Raw genomic sequence first — 21045 nt, 5'->3', positions numbered from 1 at the left:
GATCACTTTGTCTACAGCACACACATATTTGTGAGTTACCACAGAACTGAACAGGAAGTCAGTCGGAATTTAAGTTACAGAGTATGTTCATGACGATTCAATTATTGTTTATCGCGCAAGACAAAATATTCCATTCTAGTACAAATGGGGGAGAGAGGTGTGAGGGCTGTTAGGTTCCTGTAATGAGATCATCATTGACCCTATAACTTCATCCAGGATGTGGATAACTGGTCTCCTCTCTCCTGTCTTCTCTCCTCCTCTATTCCTCCATCTTCTCTCCTCCTCTCTCCCCTCTCCCCTCTCCAAATCCTCTCTTCTCTCCATCCTCTCTTTCTCTCCTCCTCTTTTTCTCTCCTCTCTTTTCTCCATCCTCTCCATCCTCTTCATCCTCTCTTCTCTCCATCCTCTCCTCCTCTCCATCCTCTTCTCTTCCATCCTCTCCTCCTCACTATCCTCTTCATCCTCTCTTCTCTCCATCCTCTCCTCCTCTCCATCCTCTTCTCTCCCTCCTCTCTTCTCTCCATCCTCTCTTCTCTCCATCTTTTCCTCCTCTCCATCCTCTTCTCTCCTCCTCTCTTCTCTCCATCCTCTCTTTCTCTCCTCCTCTTTTCTCTCCTCCTCTCTTCTCTCCATCCTCTTCCTCCTCTCCATCCTCTTCTCTCCTCCTCTCTTCTCTCCTCCTCTCTTCTCTCCATCCTCTCCTCTCCATCCTCTTCTCTCCTCCTCTCCTTCTCTCCATCCTCTCGTCCTCTTCATCCTCTCCTCCTCTCCATCCTCTTCTCTCCTCCTCTCTTCTCTCCATCCTCTCCTCCTCACCATCCTCTTCTCTCCTCCTCTCTTCTCTCCTCCTCTCTTCTCTCCATCCTCTCCTCCTCTCCATCCTCTTCTCTCCTCCTCTCTTCTCTCCATCCTCTCTTCTCTCCATCCTCTCCTCCTCTCCATCCTCTTCTCTCCTCCTCTCTTCTCTCCATCCTCTCCTCCTCACCATCCTCTTCTCTCCTCCCTCTCTTCTCTCCTCCTCTCTTCTCTCCATCCTCTCCTCCTCTCCATCCTCTTCTCTCCTCCTCTCTTCTCTCCATCCTCTCTTCTCTCCATCCTTCCTCCTCTCCATCCTCTTCTCTCCATCTCTCTTCTCTCCATCCTTTCCTCCTCTCCATCCTCTTCTCTCCATCTCTCTTCTCTCCATCCTTTCCTCCTCTCCATCCTCTTCTCTCCATCCTCTCTTCTCTCCATCCTTTCCTCCTCTCCATCCTCTTCTCTCCATCCTCTCTTCTCTCCATCCTTTCCTCCTCTCCATCCTCTTCTCTCCATCCTCTCTTCTCTCCATCCTTTCCTCCTCTCCATCCTCTTCTCTCCATCCTCTCTTCTCTCCATCCTTTCCTCCTCTCCATCCTCTTCTCTCCATCCTCTCTTCTCTCCATCCTTTCCTCCTCTCCATCCTCTTCTCTCCATCCTCTCTTCTCTCCATCCTTTCCTCCTCTCCATCCTCTCTTCTCTCCATCCTCTCTTCTCTCCATCCTTTCCTCCTCTCCATCCTCTTCTCTCCATCCTCTCTTCTCTCCATCCTTTCCTCCTCTCCATCCTCTTCTCTCCATCCTCTCTTCTCTCCATCCTTTCCTCCTCTCCATCCTCTTCTCTCCATCCTCTCTTCTCTCCATCCTTTCCTCCTCTCCATCCTCTTCTCTCCATCCTCTCTTCTCTCCATCCTTTCCTCCTCTCCATCCTCTTCTCTCCATCCTCTCTTCTCTCCATCCTTTCCTCCTCTCCATCCTCTCTTCTCTCCATCCTTTCCTCCTCTCCTTCCTCTTCTCTCCATCCTCTTCTCTCCATCCTTTCCTCCTCTCCTTCCTCTCTTCTCTCCTCCCTCCATCCTCTCTCCATGCTGCAGTGCTGTAACCTCTTGCTGGTGGAGAGCATGAAGGATCCTCTGTGTTTCAAAGTGTCAGACCAGACCATCCCCAAACAGCTGCACATAGTCCAGGTGAGAAGCAACACCCTGTCGTCTCACCAGATAGAATCAGGTCAGCAGTCACTTTCCTTCACTGCCTCTTCTGTCCTAACCACCCACCGCCTCCTTTCTCTTCCCTGCCCCCCCCCCTCTCCTGCTCTCCCCTTCCCTCCCTCTCCCCTCCCCCCCAGGCCAAGAACCAGGAAGAGAAGCGTTTGTGGCTGCACTACCTCAAGAGGCTGATCGTGGAGAACCATCCTGATGAGTCGGCTGGCTTAGCTGCCACTAGTGGTGGGATGAGGTCAACACAGGCAGTTTCACTGTTCTGTGTGAATTCTGCATTTTTTCACTAGATAGAGACGGCTTAACGAGAGAGAGAGTGTATGCACTCGACTAAGATCATGTACATTCCTTTATTTGGCCTAATTTTTAAAATTTCAGTTATTACTTACTTGTGTTTTTCAGGCAAGGCAGGTCCTTGGGGACTCCTTTCTGTCAATGTGAGTAACACAACAAGCAACGACCTGTCTCACTTGTCTTTACTGTGCACCTACAACCCCTAACCACAGCCCAAAACATGGCATAAACAGACACGCAATTTAGAGGGGGAAATCTGTGTGTTGCAGCACCTCAGTTTGACCAAGGATAATCAGAAAAAATCCTCGGGCTCTCAGCGATTGGACGACATCCACAATTACCACAGAGGCAGGCGCCAATCAGGTAACTGCGATGCTTGTGATGCAACTGTGACATCATCAGTGGACTGACCATGTCTCCTGTAATATAGAGTCTATATTACAGAGTCTCCAGAAGCCAGACAGAGGGACGAATCTATGTCACCACAGGTTCCCTGTCCTTGCTCACAGACCCAATCAGTTGATTGCATTTCCGACACAGCCCTCGTGTTGTTCAAGTCCAGCCTCTCTGTTTCCTTACAACTGAGGATTGTTGGTTGTGTTTGTCCCTCCAGACCCACCATACTTTATCCTGACTGCGGCGAACGCGGTTCTGTTTGTCCCTGCAGACACACCGTAGTGCAGCCTCTACCTGTTGTATCCTGACTGTGAACGTGGTTCTGTTTGTCCCTGCAGATACACCGTAGTGCAGCCTCTACCTGTTGTATCCTGACTGTGAACGTGGTTCTGTTTGTCCCTGCAGACACACCGTAGTGCAGCCTCTACCTGTTGTATCCTGACTGTGAAAATGGTTCTGTTTGTCCCTGCAGACACACCGTAGTGCAGCCTCTACCTGTTGTATCCTGACTGTGAACATGGTTCTGTTTGTCCCTGCAGACACACCGTAGTGCAGCCTCTACCTGTTGTATCCTGACTGTGAACATGGTTCTGTTTGTCCCTGCAGAACCTCCAGAGTTGTTGTTGTACACGCCTGAGAAGGCTAGGAAGAGCCTCCCTCTGCTGCTGGAGGGGAACCTGCCCTACAGGAGGACACGCAGGCAGTCAGGTGGGGGGTCTCACCTCAGAACACCTCTGTGTGTGTGTGTGTGTGTGTTGTGTGTGTGTGTGTGTGTGTGTGTGTGTGTGTGTGTGTGTGTGTGTGTGTGTGTGTGTGTGTGTGTGTGTGTGTGTGTGTGTGTGTGTGTGTGGGAAGAGAGAGAGGGACTGATCTTAGAGACAAAGGCTGTTTATCTCCGAAGAACGCTAAGAAGCTACTTGCGTTCTTGAGAAGAACGTTCTTTGCCAAGCGTCTTGCGAGAACGGTCTTGCAAGACCGCGAGGACGGAGAACGATCCGTTCGATGCATCCTCGATAAAAGTGGCGGCTCAAGAACATATCTGGGTATTTTTGGCGTTCTCTCTTTCGTGACTTGTGTGTCTTTGGATTGGAACCGTACTTGGGCAATGAAAGATGAGGTCAAATGAGTTCGCAAGAACACAAGAACAGTAAAAACATTTTTTTTTTGTTAAACAGCCTCTGTCCTCATAAGTGTTCTTGTCCCTTCAAATCATTGACCCTGCACAGACATTACACACACACACAGACTTCACACACATACACACACACATGCACAGAAATTACACACACACAGACTTCACACCCATACACACATACACAGATAGATTCAAATAAGATGACATTCCCTATCCTGAAGCAGGTTAGTCATTTACATATAAGAGCATGTTACACCCCCTTTTGGGGAATGGAACATTTTCCAAAAACTCAAAATTCCCACCAGCTGAGCTCAGAGCTTAACCAAAATAACGATGGTCGATACCGATCTCCCAGCAGACATGAGATGGGCACCTTGCCAACCAGTACTAGCAGGAAGTCTAATAACGTGCTCTATCTCTCTGTCTCTCGTTCTCTCCATCTCTCTTTATGTCTCTCTGTCTCTCCATCTCTGATTATGTCTCTCTGTCCTCTCAATCACTATCTCTCTCTCTTTCGGTGTCTCCCTCCTCTCCCTCCCCCCTCTCTCTCTCATCTCTTCTTACTGTGTCTCTCTCCCTCCCCCCCCCTCTCTCTATCTCTCTTTCTGTCTCTCTCTCCCCTCCCCCCCATCTCCTCTATCTCTGTGTCTCTCTCCCTCCCCCTTCTGTCTCTATCTCTCTTTCTGTGTCTCTCTCCCCTCCACCTTTTTCTCTCTATCTCTCTTTCTGTGTCTCTCCCCATCCCCCCTCTCTATCTCCTGTGTCTCTCTCTCCCCTCCCCCTTCCCTCTCTCCATCTCTCTTTCTGTGTCTCTCCCCCCTCCCCCCCTCTCTCCATCTCTCTTTCTGTGTCTCTCTCTCCCTCCCCCCACTCTCTATCTCTCTTTCTGTGTCTCTCTCCCTCCCTTCTCTCTCCATCTCTCTTTCTGTGTCTCTCTCTCCCCCCCTCTCTCCCTCTTTCTGTCTCTCTCTCCCTCCCCCCCTCTCTCTCCATATCTCTTTCTGTGTCTCTCTCCCTCCCCCCTCTCTATCTCCTCTTCTGTGTCTCTCTCCCGCCCCCCCCCCCCCTCTCTCCATATCTCTTTCTGTCTCTCTCTCCCTCCCTCCTCTCTCTCTGTCCTCTCTTTCTGTGTCTCTCTCCCTCCCACTTCCCCTCTCTCCATCTCTCTTTCTGTGTCTCTCTCCGTCCCCCCCTCTCTCTCTCTCTTTCCTGTGTCTCTCTCCCTCCCCTTTCCCTCTCTCCATCTCTCTTTCTGTGTCTCTCTCCCTCCCCCCCCCCCCTCTCTCTCTCTTCTCTCTCTCTCTCTCTCTCTCTCTCTTTCTGTGTCTCTCTCCTCCCCTTCCCTCTCCATCTCTCTTTCTGTGTCTCTCTCCCTCCCCCCCTTTCTATCTCTCTCTCTCTCTCTCTTTCTGTGTCTCTCTCCCTCACCTCCCCCCCCCCCCCCTCTCTCTCTCTCTCTCTCTCTCTCTCTCTCTCTCTCTCTCTCTCTCTCTCTCTCTCTCTCTCTCTCTCTCTCTCTCTCTCTCTCTCTGTGTCTCTCCCTCCCTCTCTCATCTCTCTTTCTGTGTCTCTCCCCCTTCCCTCTCTCCATCTCTCTTTCTGTGTCTCTCTCTCCAGCTCCTGCTAAGGACATTGAGGCCTCCTTTCTTCCCAGTGGTGAGGGTTTGTTACTGTGTGGTGAATCAACTATCTCCATCTCTCTCTTTCTCATTCAGTCTCTCTCTTTCTCGTCTTGTCAGTTTGTTGGTGATGGTGTGATGAATCATGTCTCTCTCTCTCCCTCTCACTCACTCACTCATTTCATCAGGGCTTGAAATTGCACACAATCTGTGTCTGTGCGACCTCCTGGGAGCATTTGTGTGGGTTCAAATAATGATGGTGTGACCTTTTTAAATGTCTTTACAATACGCTTGCTAACTAGCCAGATACAGTGACCGGTCCACCGTTCTATCCAACATTACATAACCAGTTAAAAGTCATCTTTACATTCTAAACTTTAATGCAGAAGATTTTTGTTTGGTTAATATTAACCGTCAGTCACTCCTTTTGACTGCGCTCTGTTGTCACATGACAAGGAGTTAACTAGCACGCAAAATACATCTATAACATCATTTCTTGTTGTTGTGGTGCTCCTTAACCCGTTAAGGAGTAGCGTCACACATATGTGATTCTGAACATTCCAACCGACTATTTTCCGATAGACAAAAAATAAATGACAAACGCTATAGTATGGCTTCAAAATTTACAATTAGGAGGCTAACAAGTAACACTAGCAGGTAGTAGCATTGCTACGAGTATTATGCTAGGTTGCTAGGTAACGGAAGCTAACTAAAACTAGCTAGCTTCCGTTTTGGAAAAATAACTCGCTCCTTAAAAGGTTAATATTCGGTGGGCTCTCCGTCGGTGCTCCTTTTGAAGTTGGGAGCAGCGGTGCAACCAAGTAAAAAAGTGAATTTCAAGCCCTGGTCATGTCTTGGCAGTTTATTACTGTGTGTTAATAGTCCAGGCAAAGTAACTAATTTTGGAGCCAAAAATAGAACTAATTGTAAAATAATTTCTTTCAGCATAGATCATTTCTATGAGGTGTCCAGAACAACATACTAAAAGTCCTAAGAAATCCTAGTTGAGGAAATATGTTAAATTCTCATCAATCCGAGATGTGTGCCAATAAGGCCAAGCAACATTACACCCCAATGGGGCTATTTTTTTCCTTTACTCCTATCAAAATGAAACTTTACACAATGAAACTACCCATGAAAAGTAAAATCTTTTGTATTACAAGTTTCTCTGAAAATGAATTTTCATATGCAAAGGAGCTATACACTAATCGAATATGCCCAAAATACACCCAAATAGGCGTAAATGTTTTCCTTTACTCCTACCACAATACAACTTTACATAGTAAAAGTATACATGAAAAGTAACTTTTTTTGTATTACAAGTTTCTTTTGAAATTAATTTGAATATGCACATGAGCTCCATACTTATTGAATATGTCCTAATTTGCATAGGCAGAAACACCATTCATATGTATGACAAATACATCGGCCCAATCTTCATCCAATCATCCTACTGCCAATGGGTGATGGCAATGCTGCTTTTAGACTGGCCTCTACTTGAATCGCCCCTGGCAACCTGGAGGCGGTCGGCAATTTCCCAAGTGTTCCCAAGATCAAACGCACCCTCCTCCACTCTCTCCACACCCCCTGTGTGTGGGTGTAAACCTTGCCCCTTGCCCCGGGGCTGGTAATCCAAAGGTTGCCAGTTCGATTCCCGGTCATGCCAACTGACGTTGTGTCCTTGGGCAAGGCACTTCACCCTACTTGCCTCGGGGGGAATGTCCCTGTACTTACTGTAAGTCGCTCTGGATAAGAGCGTCTGCTAAATGACTAAATGTAAATGTAATGTAAATGTAATAAGGTGTTGAAACTAAACTACATTCCTGTGTTCTGCTTCCTCGTCATGGCTGCTGAATTCCAGTTTCTCAGAAGGTAAATATGATGTGTTTTGTTCTGTCTGCCTTTAGAGCAAAGTTGTCTGATTCTTCATCAAACACTTTGTGTTGGATGTGAATTTGTTTTGGCCATGCTCCATGGCTTCCTAGACTAACTTACGTTTGATGTGGTGCCAAGGAAATGATAAAAGGTGCACAATGACAAGAAATAATATTGATAAAACACCAAATACAGATTAAAACTAAAGTAACAAGCCTGGCTTTAAAATGTAAGAAGTAGAAAGTACAGATATTTGTATAAAAAATGTAAGGCGTGATACTAAAAAGTTTGTTGTTCCCTCTCCCCTTCCTACCCCTCCGCCATCCTCCTCCACCCCTCTTCCATCCTCCTCCACCCCTCCTCCATCCTCCTCCACCCCTCCGCCATCCTCCTCCACCCCTCTTCCCTCCTCCTCCACCCTTCCTCCATCCTCCTCCACCCCTCCTCCATCCTCCTCCACCCCTCCTCCACCCCTCCTCCATACTCCTCCACCCCTCTTCCCTCCTCCTCCATCCTCCTCCACCCCTCCTCCATCATCCTCCACCCCTCTTCCATCCTCCTCCACCCCTCCTCCATCCTCCTCCACCCCTCCTCCATCCTCCTCCACCCCTTCTCCATCCTCCACCCCTCTTCCATCCTTCTCCACCCCTCCTCCATCCTCCTCCACCCCTCTTCCCTCCTCCTCCACCCCTCCTCCATCCTCCTCCATCCTCCTCCACCCTCCTCCACCCCTCCTCCACCCCTCCTCCATCCTCCTCCACCCCTCTTCCATCCTCCTCCACCCCTCCTCCATCCTCCTCCACCCCTCCTCCACCCCTCCTCCACCCCTCTTCCACCCCTCCCTCCAGACGGGCAGCGATGGTGAGCTGTGCCCCCAGCAGGCTGACAGCCTGGGTTCCTCTGGCAGCACCAGCACCCTGGCCTCCTCCGTCATCGAGGTGGAGGCCGACCACGCCGAGCAAGGCCTGACCAGGAGCCGGCCGGAGGAGCCGGAGGAGGCGGAGGGGGAAGGGGAGGAGCTGTGCCCTCTCAGCACCCCGCCCACCCTGTCCATCACCGAGGAGATCATGCAGTTCATCAACCAGAGTCGTGTCAGAGAGGGATTGGCTGAACTGCCCACAGACACGGTGTGTGTGATTTTTGGGGGGAGGAGTGGCTGAACTGCCCACAGACACGGTGTGTGTGATTTTTGGGGGGAGGAGATAAGATAAGCTTCTCTCAAACCTGGTCCTTGTCCCTCCCTGCATGTTCTAGATGTTTCCCTCTTTCAAAACACATGGTTCAAATGAATTTTGGTAGTCAAGCTCAGCAGAAGCCTGATAACGACCCATTCATTCGAATCAGGTTGTGTCTGAGCAGGGAAACATAAATGGACACAATAAAGGACTGCGGGCCTTGAGGACCAGGTTTGAGTATCACCGCTCTAGGTTTCTCTTCTGCACCAGTCGCAAACACATGTCTTCCCTTAAGGGACCCAGGAAATCACAGACGTCTGTTTCTTGTCCGTCCTCCAGCCTGCAATACTGCCAATGGGTGATGGCAATGCTGCTTTTAGACTGGCCTCAACTTGAATCATCTTGTCAACCGTAACCAGAGATTTATCAGTAGGAGCATCCGCCCCTGGCAACCTGGAGAGGCGGTCGGCAATTTCCCAAGTGTATCAAATTAAATTAACCCTCCCGCTATCCTTGAGATTCAAACGCACCCTCCTCCATCCTCCTCCACCCCTCCTCCATCCTCCACCTTGCCCCGGGGCGCCAAATGTGTCAGGACTGCCACTATCTGTCAGGATGAATGATAAGGTGTTGATGATAAGACGTCTGTTTCTTGTCCGTCCTCCAGCCTGCAGTCCTGGAAGAACGCGTGGAGCTCCAGACCCCAGACCCCTGCCCCCTGGCAGTGCAGGCCAGCCATCACAGCTTCTCCTGCCCCCTGAAGGAGGGCGCGGAGCCCCCAGTCTCCCAGAACCACACTCTCCAGCAGGGAGCACAGCTGCAACTGGAGGGGGACAGAGCCAAGATGGAGGACGAGGGCACTCCTCGCCATGTGACCAGTGAGTCAGAGGGAGGAAGTGCAGAGAAGGAAGGATCCCTAGCTCTAGCTCATCTGGAGGAGAAAGTGGAACGTGATGAACTAGACACAGCTAAGGCTGGAGACGAAGAGGAGGAGGAGGAGGAGCAGACGGTCATCACCCCAACACGACTGTCTCCTGACCACATCTCCAGCCTCTCAGCCAGAGAGGAGGAGCTTGTCTGTGACCTGCCCAGAGAAGAGAAGCTCTCCCCAGGCCCAGCCCCAGGCCCGGCCCCCCCTACCTCCATCGGCAGCCCTCCCTCCTCCAAGAAAGACAGCCAGATGACCAGGAGCGACAGGCTGATCATTGAGAAGATCAGAAGCTACTATGAGGCTGCAGAGGCCCAGGCCGGGGCCAGGGCAGAGGCCGGGGGGGAGGCTGAGGAGACCGAGGGTGTGAGCGACGGCCAGACCCCCCAGAGGAGGAACAGCTTCTCCCAGATTCCCTCGGGGATGGTCAAGGAGTCTGTGTCTCGCTTCGACGTCTTCGGCCACCAGGACAGCCTGTGTGAGTCCGAGAGTGGGCGCTCGGACACGGGGACAGACCCAGGCCTGCCCTCCCCTCCGCCCCTGGAGCCTGGCCCCCCAGAGGGGCCCACCGGCCAGGCCTGCCCCACCTCCCTGCCTGCTGTCTGGGCAGAGGAGAGTCAGGACCAGGGCCAGACTCCACCAGGCCTGGAGGTGGACTGCATCTCCGAGGAGACGGGTGAGTTTTGCCAGAGATTCACAGCATGATCAAATCAAGTTTTATTTGTATAGCAGTGTCACAGAGGGCTTCACATATGCCTGTAGAACTGCACCTAAACCAACCTAAACCCTCAAGGATACAGTAACTTCTGCATTTACATTCTACAGTAACTCAAAAGAAAAGTGGTAAAGATTGAATCTTTGGGTCTAACGGTCTAGCAGTCTGTTGTTGAGGTTGAGGAGGATATGGAAGTGTCATACATGCTCTCATCATATTTATCTCATGAAACAGAACTAACGAAAGTGTTGAAGAACACGGAGAAGGAAGGCGTGTCCGCCACCACAGCCACCACAGAAGAAGAAAGCAAACGCAGCCTGTCCACAGCCGACACCACAGAAGAAGAAAGCAAACGCAGCCTGTCCACAGCCGACACCACAGAAGAAGAAAGCAAACGCAGCCTGTCCACAGCCGACACCACAGAAGAAGAAAGCAAACACTGCCTGTCCACAGCCGACACCACAGAAGAAGTCACCCCCTCCGTGCCCGAAGACTCCACGTGCACCCAGCACCTCAACGGGCATGGCCCGGGCAGATCCAACGCCACAGCAGGCCCCGGAGACCGGGACAAGGCCTCCACGGGTCCACCAGCACACGCTGAACCCTGGGGAACCCAGAGAGGGCTGGCCTGGACCCTGAGCAGGGAGCCCCCTGCCCTCAGTGGGAGTCTGGAGGGCCTGCCCAGCCAGATCAGGGAGGGTCACTGGGCCCGGCAGGTGTCCTCCTCCTCCTCGCTGGCCCGTGGTCTGCTGGGGGCCAGCGGTGGAGACGTGGCCGGGATGGGGCTGTTCGAGGCGGGCCCGGTGGCCCCGTGTCTTCTGGAGAACTCTGAGAGGATCCTGAGCAAGGTCCAGATGCTGGCCCGCATGTATGGAGCCAAGGTGAGCAGCATGAAAGTTCCCCTGCACCACAAGATGGCCGGGGGCCGGCCCCAAGGGGCCCAGAACCACAGCTATGCCTACTCTCAGTACCACAACCGCTTTGAGACCAAGACCCACCACGCCCGCTATCAGAGCCACACCAACGCTCGGTCTGACACCCAGAGCAAGAGCTCAACCCTGGGGAGGAGCCCTCGCTGTCCCCTGAACCAGAGAGAAGAGAGGAGGAAAGAAGAAGTGAAGAATGGAGTGATGAAAGAGAGAAGGGCAGAGGGCCCAACAGATGGTGAGTGTCTACTTTGACCGCGGTGGTTGACAGTGGTTATAGAAGGTTCTAGTTTTATCTTTCAGTGTGAGGTCAGCCCTTTCTTTGAACACACTGACACGACAGTGTCATTTCCATTTGTTTCTGGTGTGAGGCAAGGTTGTGTAACTGCTTTTGGTTACGTATCTGGATTAGGAATGTGCATGCTCAATACTAGCAGGAATAACATTTCTGTATGTTGCGTAATGTAACAGCTGTCCAATCAGAGCCCCAGAAAAAGACAGCTGTCCAATCAGAGCCCCGGGAGAAAAAGGCTGTCCAATCAGAGCCCCAGGAGTTAACAGACGTCCAATCAGAGCCCCTTCTGTACGGCCACATCCTGGTCACCGAGCATCTGTCCCAGGTCTGCCACCAGCAGCTGTCTCCTACCCTCCACCTCCACAACAGCTGCCTGCCCACTGGAGACGCGGTCATAAATCAACCCAGGAATGGAGCCTCGAATGTGGGCTGCACCTACATTTCCACCTGCGCCTCCCATGCCCCCCCCCCCTCCCTGGATCTTCCCACCCCTCCTTGTACACCGAGAGAGGGGGTGGTGGAGAGCCTTTCTGGGAATGCAGATAAAGATGTGTATCTGGAAGCTTCTGAGAGGTATGTGGATAAAGTGTAAATATTCCCACACATCTCTGTGTTACAGTATGTTTGACTGATTCAGATTTTCATAGATTCTGACCAACATTTATTCAGAATCAAATTAAATATTGTTTCTAATCCTTTCTGCCAGAATGATTCTGACACAAATTAATTCAGACTCTATTGATTCTGACACAAATTAATTCAGACTCTATTGATTCTGACTAATTCATTCAGATGGATTAGACTCACCAGATTCTGACTGATTCTGATTCTGACTGATTCTGACTCTGACTCTAGGTCAGCAGGAGAGCAGAAGGCCATCCGTCCTCTGTACTCCATCAGAGAGGACTCCTCCTCCTCCTCCATCAGAGAGGACTCCTCTGCGGGCTGGGGTCCAGAAGCCACGGATCCCGGGTTCCAAACCCAGGAGGAAGAGGAGGTGGTTGTGACCCTCCAGCACCATGCCCCAGCCCAGGCCCCAGGGAAGGCCCCAGGGCAGGCCGGAGAAGAGGCCCAGACAGACCCACCTCTCCTGGGGGAGAGAAGCAGCTGTGCCCAGGGGCTCTCTGGAGCTCACAGAGTCCCATCCACACTAGAGCCAAATATCCTGACCCCTGACCCCGGCTTCACGGAGAGGTCAAAGTCCTCTCACGTCTGCCGCCTGACTGACCCCCTACACACAGCGCACATGCAGCCCTGCCACCCAGCCTCAGGGCAGCCCTGCCACCCAGCCTCAGGGCAGCCCTGCCACCCAGCCTCAGGGCAGCCCTGCCACCCAGCCTCAGGGCAGCCCTGCCACCCAGCCTCAGGGCAGCCGGAGGCTTCCAGAGGGAGAGGGTACCCCATGCCTCGGCCCTGGTCGTCGGGCGGGAGCCCAGCACCCCTCCCCCCTCCCCCAGGAATCCTGTCTGCACAGTCCCTACCCACCTCCACCCTGCCCTCCTCCACCAGCCAGGGGCCTGCCACCCTACCCACCTCCACCCCACCCACCTCCACCCTGCCCTCCTCTACCCTGCCCACCTCCACCCTGCCCTCCTCCACCCTGCCCTCCTCCACCAGCCAGGGGCCTGCCACCCTACCCACCTCCACCCCACCCACCTCCACCCTGTCCTCCTCTACCCTGCCCACCTCCACCCTGCCCACCTCCACCCGGCCCTTCTCCACCAGCCAGGAGCCTGCCACCCTACCCACCTCCACCCTACCCACCTCCACCCTGCCCTCCTCTACCCTGCCCTCCTCTACCCTGCCCTCTTCCACCCTACCCACCTCCACCCTACCCACCTCCACCCTGCCCTCCTCTACCCTGCCCTCCTCTACCCTGCCCTCTTCCACCCTACCCACCTCCACCCTACCCACCTCCACCAGCCAGGAGCCTGCCACCCTACCCACCTCCACCCTACCCACCTTCACCCTGCCCTCCTCCACCAGCCAGGAGCCTGCCACCCTGCCCTCCTCCACCCTACCCTCCTCCACCCTACCCACCTCCAATCTACCCACCTTCACCAGCCAGAGTCCTGCCTATCTGCCCTCCTCCGCTAGCAGGAGGAACATGGCCATGGACTGGGAGCCCAGCCCCACGATGCCTGCCCAGAGGTAAGGAGACCAGTCAGGCTGAGCAGTAGATAGCAGTCTGTCCTCATGCTGGCTGAGCAGGAGATAGTAGTCTGTCCTCATGCTGGCTGAGCAGTAGATAGCAGTCTGTCCTCATGCTGGCTGAGCAGTAGATAGCAGTCTGTCCTCATGCTGGCTGAGCAGTAGATAGCAGTCTGTCCTCATGCTGGCTGAGCAGTAGATAGCAGTCTGTCCTCATGCTGGCCCAGTGCCACATAATCCTCCTGCTTCTGAGTAATGTGTTAGGTATTCACAGGATATGGAGAAATGAACTAGTTTCCACAGAATGATAATGGTAGGCCAACACATACACAGGAAGTCTTTCCAGTGATTTCCTTGGACAGAATTATTAGGACTCAGATAACACAGATCAAAGATTCCACTTTCTTTGATTTATGATCGGTCATCTCCCCTTTAACGTGAGATTAAAGGGGAGACTATTATATAACACTTAGTGATCTATGTTGCGGATGATTCCAGACCCCCTTCTTCTCTCACATCCAGGAGTCCCAGCCAGGATTCGGCCCCTCCAGACCACGCAGCCTCCAGCCTCTCCCCAGCCTCCAGCCTCTCCCCACCCTCCGGCCTCTCCCCAGCCTCCAGCCTCTCCCCAGCTCGACGGCCTGTCTCCCAGCCTGGTCAGGAGATCTGCTCCTCACTGGCTCCAGGATCAGGACACCCACTGAACTACCAGCCCGCTTCCACCTTCAGCCCCAGCCCCGGCCCCAGCCCCAGCCTCCGTCATCGGTCCCCGTCCCCAGCCAGAGTTCTTCCCTGCTTCTCTCCCACCCCCTCTGCTACAAGGGCTCTTCCCTCCCCCTCCCCAGTCAGGGCTGTTCCCTGCTCTTCCCCCACCCCCTCCGCTTTCACCAGGTCCCTGGCGGCCTCCTGCATCAGCCAATCAATCACCCAGAGCCTTGCCAAGAAGAACGCTCGCCTCCAGGCCACACCCCTCGCAGGCGGAGGCCACGCCCCTCCGAGTCACAACACCGCCTCCCCTCTCAGAAGGACCTCCCCTTCCCCCAAGCCCTCCTCCGGTTCCAGCGGCCCCCCTCAGGGTCCTACCAGCCTCCACCATGCCTCTTCCAGAGAGGGGTGCTATCCACAGCGGTGTCCCCCCTCCCCTGTTCGCTCCCCTGGGTATGTGAGGTCCAGCCCCTCCCCAGCTCCCGTCCCTGCCTCCTCTCCAGCACGGTCCCCTTCCCCCTACAGGAGCCAGCATTCTGCATCCCCAGCCCCCTCCGTCAGCCTCCACCACCCTTCCCCAGCCTCTCTCTGCCCCAGGTCTCCAGCTGCTGACCCTCCCAGAGGACTGAACAACAACAGCAACAACAACAACAACAGCGGCGGCGGCGTTGCTAACGGCGGGTGGGCAGCCAATCACAGGAAGCCTCCGCTGGTGAGCACAAACAGCATGCCACCGTCCCATGATCCTCTCTGGGTGGGCTCTCACAACAGGGTGGCGAGGCCATTCTCCTCCTCGGAGCCCAGCTCACGTGTCCAGTCCCCCTCCCCCTCCCCGTCTCCATTCAGCCGGATCTGCTCCCCTCCCCCCCTCCACCCCCACCACACAGCCCCGTTGGCCAACAAGCCCCCCAATCCCAGAAGCAGCAGGTCAAGCTCCTTCAACCCCCTGGGCCTCACCTTGGAGCTGCCCAGGGCCTCCTCAGTGAGCTGCACCACAGGCCCCAGCGCCACCAGCCCACGGATCAACTCCCCTCCTCCTATCGGTGTTCCCGCCAACGTGTGGGGCATGGCCTCGCCTCAGCCCCGGAACCCGAGACTGACTCACCCTTCCTCCCCCTCCTCCTCCTCCTCCTCCTCCCTGACCTCACCCACAAGGGGGGAGGGCTCTTCCTGTTCCTACCCTGCCTCTCTGAGGACCTCCAGAGCCACATCCCCCTCCCCTCCTCCCCCCTCCAGCCCCTTCCTCTGCTCCCCTCCGCCCTCCCACAGCCTGCACAGGCCCCTGGGCGGCGGTGTCCTCGGCCTGGCCGCCCGCCCCCCCAGCCCCGCCAGGACCCTGAACGGACGCCGGTCGTGGGGGGAGAGCGGGCTGAGGTCGGGGGGGTCCGTGGAGCTGGAGTCTGGCCTGGTGAGCCCGCGAGGTGGGGCTTCGCCCGGAGGCGCTCTGGCCTGCCTCAGCCCGGGTCCCGGGTCTGGAGCTCAGTCCCCCGGCCGCCTCACCCCAGGGAAGAGCCTTCACGGGGGGCAGTACTTCACCAGCATCGCCTGGCCGGACATCCGGGAGCTCCTGACCAGGTACGATGGAGCGGACGAGCCGGAGTGTGACGCAGTGAGCCCCCCAGCCCTCTGCTTCCCCCAGGACCAGGACCCAGCAGAGGGGTCGTGTCGGAGCCAGCTCATCTGTGCATACGTGACCCGGCCTCCCCCTGTCCCAGAAAAGGACACCCCCACCAACCCCCCCGCCGCCCCCCCGAACACACAGCCTGACCCCCAGGACCCCTGCTTGGCCCATGCAGCAAGGGGCTCACACAAGGCCAGCTACGCCACCACGGTGAACCTGCAGATCGCAGGAAGCGGACGCATCACCTCCTTCAGCACGGCCCAGGTGAGCCTCACCCAGACCCTGGCCCCCCTGGGGCTGGTCGTGGGGCCGGGAGAGAGCCAGGGACAGAGGAGGGTCAGCATCAACGGATGCAGCCTCTCCCCCCTTCCCCAGAACTGCAGCAGGATGTGATGACAGGCGGGGGTGGGGCTGGGGCTGGGGAGGGTGAGGAAGGGAGGTAGAGGGGGACAATTGTGCTTTCTGCCCAGTCGATGGGGACTGTTGACAGTCTGAAATGGCACTTTACCCGGGGATTCCCACAGTAGTGAGAAGTGATCCTGTGAGGTCCGTAGGGATCGATACTAACCCAGTCAGATGAGGGCTTGTACTGTTTTGATCTCTCTACGGTAGTGAGCTGGGAAGGAAGACTTGTGTCATCCTTCAGACTAAAACCACCTTCTCTTCCTGAGACAAGGCTGTGCTGAAGTCTTAAAGGGACAATCCGTAAAACATGTCAGCTCCAGACTTCATCCTCCAGGCCACTGCCAGACAAGACTTCAGCTGAACGAGCAGTTTGACTCTACAGATAGGCCTATCTGCCTGTGTTGTTCTTATTAAGCCTCTTCCTTATAAATTAAGTGCTGTTAAATGTCTATTCTGTGTTTAAGCAAGGAACAATATTTAGTTTACCAAAGCCTGTGTTTAGGTGACAACCATGAATGCTTTTCATTATTTATGAAGTAATGGTATTTGTCTGCTTTCTGGCACTTAATCTAATTGTCTTTATTTTGCACAGTTGTTCTTCTATGTCAGTGTGGTTTATTTGACGATGAGTCTGTGAAGTGATTTCAGAACAAAAGCAAGATAGTGTTTAGTGTTTGTTTTTATCTATAATTGTTTTACTGTTGCTGGATGGCTTGCTTCGAAATAATCGATCACCATGTGTTCGGTTTCAGTAGAGCTGTGGGGAGGCTAGGAACATCGTGAGATGTTTTTTTTTTTTACCAAACTATATATTAGTATGACTTTTATTGACTGTTGTTATAAAAAACGTGTATTTTCATGGGGGTCACACCTCTCACTAAATGAACACCTAGCTTATCAAACGTACAAGTTTGTAAATAAATCCTGTGTGAACTCCATTGTTGACTCTGCTTTCATGTAGGCTATTTTCCAGTTACAATATTAGTACATCAACGATGATTATAAATCAACATAAAGAAACATGCCTGATGCTCTTAATTGTCTATGTGTAAATACAAATAAGTATGAGACCTAAAGAAAAGGGTTGTGTAACGAAAAGCTAAACACACCGAAGAGAGTGAATGGCACTTCACCGGTCATCTCTTGATAACAAAATTATTATTTTTAGCATGCGCTAAACCGAAAGAATGCCTAGACTTTGTATTTGTGTTTCAACACACACAAATATAAACACGAGAAATGTTATTTTAGTAGGGTTGTAGGCTATATAAGAATCTACAAGAGGTATGCCAGTGTAACGTGAGGGTTTGGTATATGGTGCTTGGATCACTCGTAATAAGAAGAGACAGCCAGATGGACAGATAACTTTCTTAAACAGCACTTTACCAGAGAATGTTTAATATATCCTTAAACAGGCTCTGACTTTACTTTACTCCACACTTCATCCGTGCCATAACATCCACACTTCCTCCTCTCCCGCTCACATGTTGCTAACCAAACAATCAAACGTTAGCAGGACTTACAGTTTTTCACAATTGTTAACACACAAAAAGCAAACATTTGGCACAATTTACACAACCTTAACTTCATGTACCAATCGCTCGACCCAATTTGGCACGACTTCACACTCCCTTATCTGCATTAGACTCTGACTTTCCTTGTTTACACACTGATGTCAATTACACATCACCTTGTTGTCAAAACACTACACACAATGTTCAGTTGTTGCACACACCTCTCAAGTAAAGTCTCAAAGCATCAACCTACAACACACAAATATTCAAATCTCTAAACACTCAGGTCTGGTGAGCAATTTGCGATCAGGACTGCAGCACAAAACAGAGGCTCAAGGCCCTTTTTATGTAGAACATACCAACAACCAGAGAAGGAGAGGGGTAAGAGTGAGAGGACAAGGAAGAGGACAAGGAAGAGGGGGGAGAGGATGACAAGAAGGAGGAGGAGGATAAGGAGGAGAAAGAGGAGGACGACAAGAAGCCACCTGACTGCCCATAGCGAGAAAATACTTCAGAAAAGTCAATGACACCATACCCAGTTTCCGGTTTCAAAATAAAAGTCGACGGGGAAAAAAACGATACAAAAAATATATAAGCGGAAATATTTTGACGGGCCAAATAAAATCGCTGGCGGGCCACAATTGGCTCGCGGGCCGCCTGTTGCCGACCCCTGCCCTACCATATACAATGCAGTTGTCTAGACCCGTTTAAATACCTAACGGACTAACCGGATACTGAAGGATACGGTGGAATACAGCCGAAGCCTAATTTTGCGATCATATGAGGTAGGCAAAGTTGAAAAGTTATATTCTGACTAAAACAATGTTGTGTAAAAGTGGTATTTTGATCGATATTGTGAGTACATGAACCCAAATCTGCACGCTTGGCCATGACTACAACAGTGACCTTAGAGAACTACAACTCTGTATTAACTTGTCTAACACGCCCCCGAGCGTGGTGTACTGTGGGAAGGCAAGCGAGGCATAGCGTTAAAAAACGCTGCAGTGTGAACGCACTGTAAGGTACGTTGGCGCGGTACGGAATCACAGGGATCGTTTGAGTTACTATGAACCGACAACATGAAGCAGCTCACAACCGGGCTTGCATCCAGCAGCTTTCTCCGCGCTGGAGGCCGATGACTGGAGTGTCGCCTGTCAAAGTGAGCGGGCTGGGATGGAGAGCAAGCAGCCTCAGAGAAGCTTCGCTTTGGCTGCTGTGTCTGGCAATCTTCACGGTCACACTGACGGACTCGGACCCGATTTGCAGCTGGGAGACAATCAAGGATATAAGCAACGTTCTCCGAGAGGTTAAAATGGTATCTAGACGCTTTCCATTGGTTTGTTTTGCAGTTCCAGATTATGGCAAGCTTTTCTGGACCCTTTTACAAAAAAACACTGGACTGGAATGGGATTAACATATGGATGCTCTTAATACCTGCAGAGTTATGTGCTATTCGTAGTTTATTAACTATATTGTTTTTATTTTCTTGTTAACTGTGTCGCCTATACCGTAGCTATAAAAAGACTACACCCCCTTCGAAAATATTAAGTTTTTGCAACATTACAGCTTTGAATCACCATGCATATTGCTTCTAACTTCCAATTAAGAAATTATTAAAATGTAGATAATATATTTTTTATATCTTGTTCAAATAGGATCATGTCATTGGTCTATGCCTCGAGAGTTGATGCTACATGGAAGCATGTATGATGTCCGTGATGGGGATGAGTTTTCCACATGCCTTATAGGTTTTATTTTATCAAATGTGCAAAGTTGGCATTCTCGTCATGTCCATCTGTCTGCTACTTTAACTAGAGGTACTTTCACGTGTTGTTAGATTGAACTATTTGTTTCACGGGCATTTCATTGTGGTTTTGGGTTGTGTTCTTCGAGTCCTTGTGAAGATGACCTTCCGACATGGCGATTCAGGAGGTTTGTTAAGAACGCAGCAGGTCTTCCTCTGTGTTATATCTTCTACCCCAGTTCCTACTGACCAGAAACATCTGCGAGCCTTATGCCATCACTGTGCGCCTGTCTAGCCATGTCGCTGTGTTAGGCATATGCAGTGGTGTGGTGTTTATTTGTACTTAAAGGGCATATTCCATACAGGGTTTATTAATTAATTGTTTCTACCTTTTCTTATTATTATTATTATTACACTTCTTCTTCTTCACCAAATTTGGCAGAGATCATCTTCAGACCAAGCCTCACAAAAGCCATCATGTTTTTTGGATTTTCAAAACCGTTTGCCCGGTACGGCCAATCAAAATGTGCCGTTAAGCCAGCAAACAGGAAGTTGGGTCGTATCTCAGCAAATCTTTGATGGATTCACACCAAACTTGTTGCGTGTACTCGTAACCCTCTTCTGAGGATGTACAACATGTTTTATGGGTCATTCGACTGCTTGGCCACCTCATTGCTGCTTGCAGCTATATTTTATATATATTTTTGGACCAAAAGTTTTGTGGAAGAATCTCCACACTGCTTTTTGCACATTACATAAACAACTGAAGATGAGTGTTTGGGGGCAAAGCAGATCCACCGCAACACCTCACTCAAGCTTGTCCTTCAAAGCATGGTTAGCATTTTTACATTTTGATTCTAGGATGGAAATTTGCAAATGGTGAATCTTTTTTTAAGGGCCTGTAATATTTCCCTCACCAGAAATCGTTTGATTGCAAAACTGTACAGGCCAGTACTTGTAGGCTGTAAGGTTGCAAAAGGTGGATGGTTTTAAAGGGGGTGTAGCATTTCAAGAGGCACTGTACTATAGGCCTACTCTTTTCTTCATCAGAAACCATTTGATTGTAATCTGTACACCCCTGACCTGGAGGACTACGAGGTATGTGTTTTACAACTGATAGTATATTATTTGTATTATTATTATTAGACTATAGGATATATGTTATTATTAATATAATATATTATTATTATTATAATACATTAATTATTATTATTTACATTTAGTTATTTAGCAGACGCTCTTATCCAGAGCGACTTACAGTAAGTACAGGGACATTCTCCCAGAGGCAAGTAGGGTGAAGTGCCTTGCCCAAGGACACAACGTCATTTTGCATGGCCGGGAATCGAACTAACAACCTTCTGATTAATAGCCCGACTCCCTAACCGCTCAGCCACCGGACCCCCATTATAACTTGGTATTTACCACCAACATGTATGCAGTCAGTTGATACACTCACAATATCAGTATCTCCGCCGTGTGGGAGTCATTTAAAGTTGATGGTAAAATTACCCAAATAAATATTAAGTAATAAAGTAC

At 51.4% G+C, this 21045-nt stretch overlaps 1 protein-coding gene and 1 long non-coding RNA gene across 2 annotated transcripts; both read left to right on the top strand.

Moving 5' to 3' along the window:
* LOC134029028 (uncharacterized) lies at positions 1 to 2209 on the top strand. The gene is made up of 3 exons (XR_009931606.1): positions 1 to 30; positions 1889 to 1981; positions 2140 to 2209. It is a non-coding gene; the product is annotated as an uncharacterized LOC134029028 (long non-coding RNA).
* Positions 2210 to 4836: 2627 nt separating this feature from the next.
* On the top strand, positions 4837 to 17189 carry LOC134028993 (mucin-2-like). Its single transcript, XM_062472940.1, has 7 exons — positions 4837 to 4869; positions 8181 to 8457; positions 9173 to 10109; positions 10383 to 11312; positions 11546 to 11942; positions 12225 to 13520; positions 14043 to 17189. Exons 2-7 carry the CDS (start codon positions 8398 to 8400, stop codon positions 16237 to 16239), a joined length of 5817 nt encoding a protein of 1938 aa, XP_062328924.1. The 5' UTR covers positions 4837 to 4869; positions 8181 to 8397; the 3' UTR covers positions 16240 to 17189.
* The last annotated feature ends 3856 nt before the right edge of the window (positions 17190 to 21045 follow it).

Source organism: Osmerus eperlanus, chromosome 11 (genome assembly GCF_963692335.1).
Source record: "Osmerus eperlanus chromosome 11, fOsmEpe2.1, whole genome shotgun sequence".
NCBI classification, from domain to species: Eukaryota; Metazoa; Chordata; class Actinopteri; order Osmeriformes; family Osmeridae; genus Osmerus; species Osmerus eperlanus.
The sequence above is the reverse complement of the archived record's forward strand: the minus strand, read 5'-3'. Positions and strand labels throughout refer to the sequence as shown.